The sequence below is a fragment of the Malaya genurostris genome, chromosome 2 (assembly GCF_030247185.1).
Source record: "Malaya genurostris strain Urasoe2022 chromosome 2, Malgen_1.1, whole genome shotgun sequence".
NCBI classification, from domain to species: Eukaryota; Metazoa; Arthropoda; class Insecta; order Diptera; family Culicidae; genus Malaya; species Malaya genurostris.
The window spans coordinates 117,647,482-117,659,289 of record NC_080571.1 but is presented as its reverse complement, the minus strand read 5'-3'; the positions used below and the strand labels follow the sequence as shown (position 1 = coordinate 117,659,289).

At 39.2% G+C, this 11,808-nt stretch overlaps 1 protein-coding gene across 2 annotated transcripts; it reads left to right on the top strand.

Annotated features, from left to right (window-relative positions):
• The first annotated feature begins 9,760 nt into the window (after positions 1 to 9,760).
• LOC131432708 (ELMO domain-containing protein 2) lies at positions 9,761 to 11,764 on the top strand. 2 transcript variants are annotated; one of them, XM_058599165.1, is made up of 3 exons: positions 9,761 to 9,874; positions 9,933 to 10,812; positions 10,874 to 11,764. In XM_058599165.1, the coding sequence occupies exons 2-3, from the start codon at positions 10,273 to 10,275 to the stop codon at positions 11,288 to 11,290; spliced, it is 957 nt and encodes a 318-aa protein (XP_058455148.1). In that variant the 5' UTR covers positions 9,761 to 9,874; positions 9,933 to 10,272; the 3' UTR covers positions 11,291 to 11,764. The 2 variants fall into 2 exon arrangements, with proteins under 2 accessions (XP_058455148.1, XP_058455149.1); XM_058599166.1 differs by having other exon boundaries at positions 9,789 to 9,874; positions 9,967 to 10,812.
• Positions 11,765 to 11,808: the final 44 nt, after the last annotated feature.

Here is an 11,808-nt window from a genome sequence, read left to right as displayed (position 1 = left end):
TCCAGGGACACCGAAAAACCCAGGTGATCCCAAAACACAACCAGAAAATCCGACAAACTCTGGATTACTAAAATTCTCTGATATCGTGGACTGGATATTAACAGCCTTCAATATAACTGATCCTCTTAAAAGTATTCTAACGGCTTTATTACCAACAGTAAGAACATTTTTAAAACAGTTGACAGAACAATGGCCCCTCCTTGCAGCGATCGTATCTATCGATGGCTGAAATACCTACAGAAATCGAGAATATGATCACTATACTGCAGTGGAATTGCAGAAGTATCATCCCAAAATTAGATTCTTTCAAATTTTTGATAAATTCGCGTAACTGCGACGTATTTTCATTGTGTGAAACATGGCTCACTTCAAATATAAACTTTGACTTCCACAATTTCAACATTATACGCCTGGATCGAGGAGACTCCTATGGAGGGGTTCTTTTAGGGATCAAAAAGTGCTATTCGTTTTATAGAATTAACCTCCCCTCGATCCCGGGCATTGAAGTTGTTGCTTGCCAAATCAGAATTAGAGGCAAAGATCTTTGTATAGCTTCTATCTACATACCTCCCAGAGTCTCGATAGGGCATCGACGACTGGCAGACATCATTGAGCTTCTTCCCACCCCGCGGTTAGTTTTAGGAGACTTTAACTCGCATGGTACGGGGTGGGGCTGCCTATATGATGATAACCGTTCTTCGTTAATTTATGATCTGTGCGACAACTTCAATATGACAATTTTAAATACGGGTGAAATGACACGCAATCCAAGACCGCCAGGCCGCTCTAGTGCGCTGGACTTATCCCTTTGCTCGACATCACTACAGCTAGATTGCAAGTGGAAGGTAATCCCTGATCCCCACGGTAGTGATCACTTGCCGATTTTGGTTTCAATATCCACTGGTGCACAAACACCGACATCAGTCGATATGACATATGATCTCACGAAAAACATCGACTGGAGTTCCTACTCGACCGCGATATCCCAAGCTCTCGAAACGAAACAACCAGATTCGCTAGAAGAAGAATACAAATCCCTAGCTGACTTGATCCTCAACGCCGCGATTCAAGCCCAGACCAAACGAGTACCCAAAACTACAATCACTACGCGACCCTCAACCCCATGGTGGGATAAAGAGTGCTCGGAAATATATAAAACAAAATCATCCGCGTATAAAAAATTCGGGAACAGTGGCAAGCGCGAAGACTACGAGAAATATGCATCACTAGAAAAGACCCTGAAAAATCTGATTAAAGCAAAAAAAAAAGGTTACTGGCGTCGGTTCGTCAATGGCCTATCTAGGGAAACATCGATGACCACTCTGTGGAATACAGCCCGTCGTATGAGAAATGCAACCACTAATAACGAATCCGTAGAATATTCAAATCGCTGGATATTTGACTTCGCCAAGAAAGTTTGCCCGGATTTTGTTCGCGAATCGAATGTCTATCGCGTCGCGTCCTCTCGATACAGTGAAAACGATTCCCCCTTTACGATGACGGAGTTTTCTCTAGCCCTCTTATCGTGCAACAACAATGCCCCAGGGTGTGATAAAATTAAATTCAATTTGCTTAAAAATCTTCCCGATATCGCGAAAAAACGTCTGTTAAACTTGTTCAACAAGTTCGTCGAACAGAACTTTGTTCCTCAAGACTGGAGACAAGTGAGGGTTATCGCTATTCAGAAACCGGACAAACCAGCCTCCAACCACAACTCGTATCGGCCGATTTCAATGCTTTCCTGTATTCGGAAACTGCTGGAAAAAATGATTCTGTTTCGTCTCGATGAATGGATGGAAACAAGTGGCTTGCTTTCAGATACACAATTTGGCTTCCGTAAAGGCAAAGGAACGAACGATTGCCTTGCGCTGCTTTCTACAGAAATTCAAATGGCATTCGCTCACAAGAAGCAAATGGCATCAGTATTCTTGGACATAAAGGGGGCTTTTGATTCAGTTTCCATAAAAATTCTCTCGGAGAAGCTGCACAAGCATGGTCTTTCCCCACATTTGAACAATTTTTTGCACAACTTATTATCGGAAAAGCACATGTTTTTTACACATGAAGACTTGACGACCTCACGAATTAGTTACATGGGCCTTCCCCAGGGCTCATGCCTCAGCCCCCTTCTTTATAACTTTTACGTCAATGACATCGATGAATGTCTTGAAAATTCTTGCACGTTAAGGCAACTTGCAGATGATGGCGTGGTGTCTATTACAGGATCCAAGTCTACCGACCTGCAAGGACCATTACAAACTACCTTAGACGCTTTGTCTACATGGGCTCTACAGCTAGGTATCGAATTCTCCACGGAGAAAACTGAGTTGGTAGTATTTTCCAGGAAGCGTGAACCTGCACAACTACAGCTTCAACTAATGGGTCAAACCATAGCTCAGGCCTTCACATTCAAATACCTCGGAGTCTGGTTCGATTCCAAAGGTACCTGGGGATGTCACATTAGGTATCTGAAACGAAAATGCCAAAAAAGAATCAACTTTCTCCGTACAGTGACCGGGACTTGGTGGGGAGCTCACCCAACAGATCTTATAAGGCTGTACCAAACAACGATATTGTCAGTGATGGAGTATGGATGTTTCTGTTTCCGTTCAGCCGCGAAGATACACTTTATCAAGCTGGAGAGAGTCCAGTATCGTTGCTTGCGTATTGCCTTGGGTTGTATGCAGTCGACTCATACGGGGAGTCTCGAGGTACTAGCGGGAATTCTACCGCTGAAAAACCGTTTGTGGGATCTCTCATATCGACAACTCATTCGATGTAGCGTCTTAAACCCGTTGGTTATCGATAACTTTGAACGGCTAGTCGAGCTTAATTCTCAGACCCGATTTATGACATTGTACTTTGATTTCATGTCACGTAACAATTATTCTTCTTCATATAATCCTCACAGTGTTCGTTTCTATGATACTTCTAATTCTACGGTGTTTTTCGACACATCCATGAAAGAAGATATTTATGGAATCCCGGATCACGTATGCCCTCAAGTGATCCCAAATATTTTTAATGACAAATTTAGAGAAGTCGACTGTAATAAAATGTTTTACACTGACGGATCACATCTCGACGGGTCCACTGGCTTCGGTATTTTTAATGAAAATTTCACCGCCTCCTATAAACTCAGTGATCCGGCTTCAGTTTACGTCGCAGAACTAGCTGCAATTCAGTATACCCTTGAGATCATTGAAACTTTGCCCACAGACCACTACTTCATTGTATCGGACAGTCTCAGCTCTATCGAGGCTCTTCGCTCAGTGAAGCCTGGAAAGTACTCGCCGTATTTCCTGGGGAAAATACGGGAACAACTGAGTGCTTTATCTGAAAAATCATATCGGATTACCTTGGTTTGGGTCCCATCACATTGTTCCGTAAGGGGCAATGAGATGGCGGACTCACTGGCCAAGGTGGGCGCATTACAAGGTGAAACCTATGAAAGACCAATCTGCTTCAATGAATTTTTCAGTCGTTCTCGTCAAGAGGCACTCGTCAGCTGGCAAACCTCCTGGAATGATGGATATCTAGGACGGTGGTTACATTCCATTATACCGCAGGTATCGACGAAAGCTTGGTTCCGAGGGTTGGACGTGAACCGGGACTTTATTCGCACAATGTCAAGACTTATGTCCAACCACTCTTTGCTCAAAGCGCATCTTCATCGTGTTGGCCTTAGTGAGAGTAATCATTGCGTTTGCGGAGACGGTTATCATGACATCGAGCATGTTGTTTGGGTGTGCTCCGAGTATTGCGACGTCAGACTCCAGCTAATTGATTCCCTTCGGGCCCGAGGTAGACCACCTTATGTTCCAGTCCGTGACGTTTTGGCAACCCGAGATCTCCTTTACATGACCTACCTCTATAACTTCCTCAAAGCTATAAACGTGCAAATCTAGTGCCCTCTCTTTCTCTTTCTTTCTTCTACAGTGGTCCTACCCCAAATGAACTAAACACTGGTCAAGCTGAATTGCTGGAAACCATCCATAAATGACACACCGACATCAAAGTACACCAACAAAGCATCCGAGTCTAGTACAGTCTCTTCCTCGTTACAATCTGGAGAACGTCAAGAACTCGGAAATGAAAAGTGTGTTAAGAAGATGCAAGCTATTAATGAATGATTTGTAATACCAAAATATGTTCAAAATCAATACAGTATAGGTCCCACCCTCCTGACACTCCTTTACTAACTTTAGGGGAGCAGGTCGCCCCATAATACGGCTTCCACTCATATCCACCTAACAACAAGATAATCGGCCACGTTAAGCTAACGCAAATGAGCCCAATAAAAATTTTATTATAAAAAAAAAAAAAAAAATTTGTCTGTCATCAAATCCAAAGCAATTTGTTTTTGTGTCATCAGTGAATTTTACCTGATTTCAAAACACCAGCGGTTTGTTTACGTGGGTTTTGGAGAACTCAAGCCGCTACTTCTGATTTACTGCTGATATGAATGGCTTTTTTACGGGCAACATGACCATGCAGATTAGATTTCCGGAGAACGCGGCGAACAGCTTCAGTTAAAACAGGTATCATGAGACACTTAGGCCGTCAATTTCGGTTCACTTATTTTCGGGTTATTTCGTATTTTGCGAACTAAAAACCGTTCGTCAACTTCCGATAGAATCCGTTTTCTTCAAAATGTCTGCCTAGTCAGTGGCGGATATGAGGCTACGATCCTCGAGCCAAAAACAAGAAAACACAACAACAACAACAAAATGTCTGCCTTGTTCTTCAGAGTTCCCTCGTATTTCCAGTTGTCAATGATATTCTGTACGATGGAATGTGATCGTACAACGATTTCTCCTATTTCGCGTAAGGATTTTCCTTTACAGCGCAAGTAAATGATCAATTTTCTTGTAGAAATGTATTTTTGCTTTCTTTTGCTTTCCATTACAAAAAAATAACGGTTTTCTCTGTATTTCAATTTATAACTCTCAAACCAAAGCTAAAACGAACCATTATTGTTGTTTACTGTAACACTGACAGCTTACACACAAAACGAGTTCATAGTAAATTGTGTCGATATTGGAGATTTCCTTATAAATTATTATTTCTAACAACAAAATAATTTTAATCCAAGTTTTGTCGTGAATACGACTTACTTTACTATGGGGTGCCTTTTCAAAATTAGCCATATGGAAGAATGGGCAGAACTTAATCGTGAATATCTCGACTTGTATTAAAGGCAGCAACATAATTCATTCACCATTTCATCATAAATATGATCAGGAATTTAGGATAATATTTTGAACAATGTGAGATAACCATAAACAACTCAAATATTAAGTTTTCTCAAATTTTGAAAACAACGCGGAAAACTCTTTACTTTTGCTTGGCTTTTTCGCGCAAGGACGACGATTTTGAGGTAGTCAGGCACATATCTTCAACTGACTGCCTATAAAAGGGGAACCGTGGTCGAAATTCGATCATTTCTTCTTGTGCGTTGGATGCAAGCAGACGTCGCGGAACCATCAGCTTCGGAGAGTGCACCTTCTGCGCTCAAACGCTCAGGTCGCAACTCTCATTTGGACTTCAGTCGTCAGGTAGAGCAGTCGGCAATGAAAGCAGACTTTTTGCATGGTATAAAGCCTCAAACGCTTAGGTCGTGCTTTCATTTGGACTTCAATCGTCGGAAGCAGCGGTCGTCAATAATGAGAGCAGACCTTTAGTGTGGTGCCAAACCTCAAATGCTCAGGTAGTGCTCTCATTTGGACTTCAATCGTCAGGTGGAGCAGTCGTCAATGAAAGCAGAACTTCTGTTCTTGGTTCTAAATTTAGTTCTTGAACTCAGGTCCAATTCGTCATCCTACAATTCTATTCGGTTCTTTTTAGAACCATAATAATACTCTCAAAGAATTTTGCGAAATTTTGCTTTACTGTACTCTATACGGGCCATTTTTATTATAAAGAACTATCTAGTTATTTCATTATATTTAATTGCGTTTCAGAATGATTAATGTAACTAATCTGTAATTTAGTCTAGGCGCATCGTTTGAAATTCTAGTAGTGAAAAGGGGAAAGTTGCACAATTCACACAATCGATCAACTACCAATTCGAATTCGGAAGTATAAAGAAAGTGTGTCAGTTTTATTCGTATTCACGACATCCAGTTATGTCTCTGACATTACACACCCGTACTTTTTCGATCAAAACAATTTTCATTGCAAAATCACTTCAAAATAAATTAAAAACTAGCTAGTAACAGTAAGAAACGGCAACAAAAGGTAGCATCATACGTATGTACGATCAATTTTGTGAGTAACTGTATATACAGGCTCGAACAATTTTTTTTTTCGAAATCTTGTGTAAATTTCAGAGTTGCTATATGCTGGAAACACTACTGCCACTTACCCGACTGTTCGCCATGAGCTTTCAAAACGTTCCATTACGTTCCTGAACGATAACTGAATTCTACTGTCTGTTATGGAAATATTCCAACTACAACAATTTGACAACACGATTTCCCTAAGTACAATAGACAACTGTTTTCTGTGTTACAGATAACATATATACAGACTCGCACACAATTTTTCGAAAGCCCTTAGTACATTTTAAATTTGCTATTAGGTTTTTTACCGTCACTGCTAACCTCAATCGGATGAACACATTTTGACAGTTCAGCAGTACTGTTTGTAAACAGAGATTTTTTGTTTGCATGTTGACAAATTGGATGAGACCATTTACGGTTCATATCGCCGAAATAGAGTTTCAAAACATTTGTTCACGATTGAATTCGGTTTGTTTTTGAGATATATTATATAAAAGTGACTAGTTGTAAAGTGTAAAGATTATTGTTTAAAATGTGTACTTCGATTTTTGTCTAAGCTTGTTTGTAAACAGTACCGCTGAACTGTCAAAAATGAATGCTTGTTCATTTGTGTAGTCACGATAAAAAAATCAAATATGTTAGTTCGAAGCACGCGTGAATTCAAACGGAATAAAATAAGAATAAACTTGTATTTTTTTAACCAAACAAGAACAAAATCAGCGTGAAGTAAATATGGCACCCAAAATAGTGTTTCGTGTGGAAACAATGCTCAATGGTTCTAATATTACAATATCTTGAAACATCAATTCGTATGCTGGTTTTTCTATGATGCTGAATTGCAACCAATTTTCAATTGAAGTGATGTAAATTCAGAAAACCATGTCGTTTGAATTTCAGCTTCGATGTAAGGATATTTTATAGGTTATTTTCATTATCCGCCCCGTACGCGTACACGCCATCAAAAACATTTAAGATACTATCAATCCATTTAATTTTGTAAGTTTCTCACTTCATGTTTCGCGTCGACAAAGAGCGAACTTTGTCGAACCGCATCAGTCCGATTATTGGGCCGATTGAGCACGATATTTGCTCAATCGTGGCGCTGCGATCGGGCCGTCATTATTTGCATTAACCGCATTAGCCTATAAAAGATTTGAATGGTAGAGCATCGGTTATTTTTATGTTTCGATTGTAGAGGTTTTAACCCAAAGGTCTTTCGCCTATTTGGGCCAGAAAAATTCTGACCCTATGTTTGGGGTTGGGAACCGAACCCAGGTGACGTGAACTATATAAAAATCGGTGAAAATCTTGGTGAAACATTTTAAAAATGTGTCGGTTTTTCGGAATAATCTTAAAATTCTGCAGAAATTTGTAGAATTTGTATTTTACTAAAATGAGAGAAAATCCGTGATCTGTGTAATAGAAATTATTGAAAAATCTGTGAATATGATAACCCAATGGTGCAGAAATGTGCGTTGACTGGCGGATCGCAGCGTTACAATCGGGGCATTTTCATAATTTTGGATGTTTCCCGAAAATTTCATCACCAGAAATATTAAATGTGCCTGTGAAGTCTATGTGGACTTTTCCTTTTCACAAAACATACTGGAAAATTTGTTGAATTTATTTTCGGTGACATTATGCAGTGAGTTTTACCACAGATAACAGATATACAGGCTCAAAGAATTTTTTTCAAAATCCTGTGTAAATTTAAAATTTGCTATACGTTGGAAACACTACTGCCACCTACTCATTTGTTCGCCGCGATCGTTCAAAACATTCCACTACGTTCCGGAACGGTAACAAAATCCTTTGCCTGTTATAGAAATATTCCAACTACAACAATTTTAGAACTTATCAGACGATTTTCCTAAGTTCTTAAGACAAATTTATTTTCATGTCTCATAAAACACACGAGAATTCGATTGGAATAAAACAAAAATAAAGTTGTCATTTTAACCAACAGCTAAACAAAAATATAGCGAGAAGTGAATTTTGCACCCAAAATTGTGGTTCATTGAAAGCGTGGTGGCCTTGTGTCGATCGTGGTGACATCTGCAAATGTTCGCTACACCGATTGAGCAAATTTTACACACAGTTTATATGTGAGCCTGTATATCTGTTATATGTGGTTTTTTAGTTTCCCTGAGAAAATTCATGAACACGATTGACAAAAAATTATACGGTGCCCATTTTAATCAAGTATTTCGAGAACGCTTCGAAATAGTGTTACTAATAAGCATAATCGATTAGTAGTGTTAACGTTTCGAGAATATTGTCAAAATATCGTGACAGTACTGAGCCCAACAACGATGCAATATGTTATCACAGACAACTGATATACAGGCTGGAATTTTTTTTCCAAAATCCTGTGTAAATTTCAAATTTTCTATACGTTGGAAACACTACTGCCTATTCGCAGCGATCTTTCACAACGTTCCACCACAGATAACAGATATACAGGCTCGAACAAAGTTTTTCAAAATCCTGTGTAAATTTCAAATTTTCTATACGTTGGAAACACTACTGCCACCTACTCGACTGTTCGCCGCGATCTTTCAAAACGTTCCACTACGTTCCGGAACGATAACAAAATCCTCCTGCCTGTTGTAGAAATATTCCAACTACAACATTTTTAACACTTATCACACGATTTCTCTAAGTGTTAAAGACAATTTTATTTCCATGTCGCATAAATCACACGAGAATTCGATCGGAATAAAACAAAAATAAACTTGTCATTTTAACCAACAGCAAAACAAAAATCTAGCAAGAAGTGAATGTTGCACCCAAAGTTGTGTCTCATGTGAAAGCGGCACCCAAATAGTGTTCTGTATGTGTTCGCCATGCTGATTGACCAAATTTTACACACAGTTTATATGTGAGCCTGTATATCTGTTATCAGTGGTTCCACTACGTTCCGGTGTTAAAGACAACTTTTTTTCCAAGTCGCATAAATCACACGAGAATTCGAACGGAATAAAACAAAAATAAACTTGTCTTTTTCCTCAAGGGCAAAACAAAAATCTAGCGTGAAGTGAATGTTGCACCCAAAATTGTGGCTCATGTGAAAGTGGCATCCAAATCTTGTTGGCACCTTGTGTTGACCGTGGTGACATCTGCAAGTGTTCGCCACGGTGATTGAGCAAATTTTACACACAGTTCATATGTGAGCCTGTATATTTGTTATTCAAATTGATGCAACATGGGTTACTTAACATCGATTAAATCCATAAAGTTTGCTAGGTGGGCCAAAATATATGAAGTGGCCAAAATACCTCTGTTACTCTATCTGTATCTGTGGTTTGGTAGTAATCGAACTAATGAAATTTTCCATGCGAGTTATTATAACAACATCACTCTTGTTCACGGTATTCAACATTGTGTACAAGAATTTACACCTATCAGGAATTGCTTTGTAAAAAAAGCCTTTAGCTGTAAAGAGGTTTTTGTCACTGCTATTTCATTTGTTGCTTTATGCTTGCTGTCGTTTTTTGGTCTTCTCATAACATTGGCGTTTATCCAATCGGATTGCGTGATTCTCGTCTTTGTTGTATCGTAATTTCTAATAATTTGATTGTTTTCTTAAGGTAAATAAGGAGCAATGATAGATAGCTCTGGTGGAATATGACAAAAAAGTAATTACAGATCGCTGACCACAATTGGAACTTACTATTCGTAGAATTACCACGGAAAACACTTTTCATGCTATTTGGGATCACCAGAAAAATTCTTGAAGAAGTACGCGCCATGCGCATTGCGTATTGTGAACACCACGCTGTTGTCAACACAGATAATATCAACGTTCTCGTGAATGGAATAATGACGACGAATGCAATTGCTTAGCGAAAGAAGTCGTCATGGGAATAGTACTTTATAAACAGTTAGTTCAATAACTGAATCATATCCACTTAATCCTACAGTTGGGTTCCTGCTGCGTATAAGTAAAGAATCCATTGTTCGCGATCATCAATTCAATAAGAGTAGAATGATATTGGTAGACCATCGAATGGTTCTCAAACTGTTCAATTTGTTCTATTTTGTCGCAAGACCTCTTGTGAAGTGGTTCTTGCACCGTTTTACCAACCTATGCGAGTTGCAGCGAATATGTTACGGATGTCCACCGGGGGCACTCCGGACCAGGAAAGTGCAAACGTCTTTGGAACTTTCCAGAAGACCGAAGATTAAGCAAATGGTTATAATTCTCAATCAGCTAGTGACCACAGAAGTCGAAGAATCGTTCCTGAAGGAAGAAATTCAAGTACGTTCAATTGGAACGGTGCTACAAGTAAAAAAGATAAATCCGAAAGTACACGTGGATTTCCCCCGTTCGTTCGGAGTATGTGCGGAAAAAATATGGGGCTATAAGAGGCTATGTTATCAAATAGAACAGGACAGAAGCACGCAATACGATTGCAAGGATGCGGAGCATGAAAGAAAATTGCTAGGTCTATGGAAATTGTTAATGGGAGACGATGAAAAATTAAAGAGCCGTGTGTCCGATCAATGGCAGGATATAGGATTTCAGGTATTTTGAGCCAGTATTATTAAGTTCTTAGCTAAAAGTATATGACAAATTTCACTCACAGGGTGACGACCCAAAAACAGACTTTCGCGGTATGGGCGTACTGGGTTTGGACAATCTAGTCTATCTGGCACGCGAGTATAATGGAACCGCTCGGCATTTACTATCCCACTCACACCATCCAACGCACGGATATTTCTTTGCCATCGTTGGTATCAACCTAACATCGATGGCATATCATTTACTTGAGTCGGGACAAGCACGAAATCATTTCTACAATCAACCCCGATTGTCAGTAGATGTGTTCCACCAGTTTTACTGTTATCTGTTTTTTGAATTCGATCGCTACTGGGTTGAATGCAAACCAAAAAACATAATGGACTTCAGCTGGATACAGAAGAAATTCGAGGAAAACATAAAAAATCTGCTGAAAAACGATGGATGCTGTTTCAAAATGAACCTATCGGTAGAAAATATATGAGTTATTCACCATGGAGTCATCACAATGTCGGTTAATGTCGGTAGCAAATAAATTCGAGACAGGTGTACGCTTTGATTAGGTAGTAAAATGTAAAAGGGCTGATTCAACAGATGCTGTTTAGGCTCGCGATATAAAAAAATTAAAATAATTGCACAAGTTTGATTTACAAGGAAGTTTTTTTTACGTGTTACATTTCATGAATAAATATTCATTCGTTTTTGTTATTGTTAGTTCAACATTTCATTCCTCATCAATTTTGCAACAGGCAATTAATGACCCAACAACACCGACGATGCCGAATCAATGGATGAAAACGTGGTACGTGAGCCACTAACTCCGCAGCCTTGAAATTAAATTAAATAAGATCCAGTGACGGAATAAAACTAGTTTTATTCACATACATATATAAGGATTAGTCAGCTTCTGTTTAACCTACTGCCGTGAACAAATAAAATTTTATAATTGAAATTTTGAGACTCTAGTATGAAAATGAAAGATGATTGTGGTTTTATGATACA

Coding starts and splice junctions, on each gene's coding strand:
- LOC131432708 (XM_058599165.1), top strand. CDS start 10,273: ATGATATTGGTAGACCATCGAATGGTTCTCAAACTGTTCAATTTGTTC. Junction 10,813..10,873: donor GGCAGGATATAGGATTTCAG/GTATTTTGAGCC, acceptor TTTCACTCACAG/GGTGACGACCCAAAAACAGA.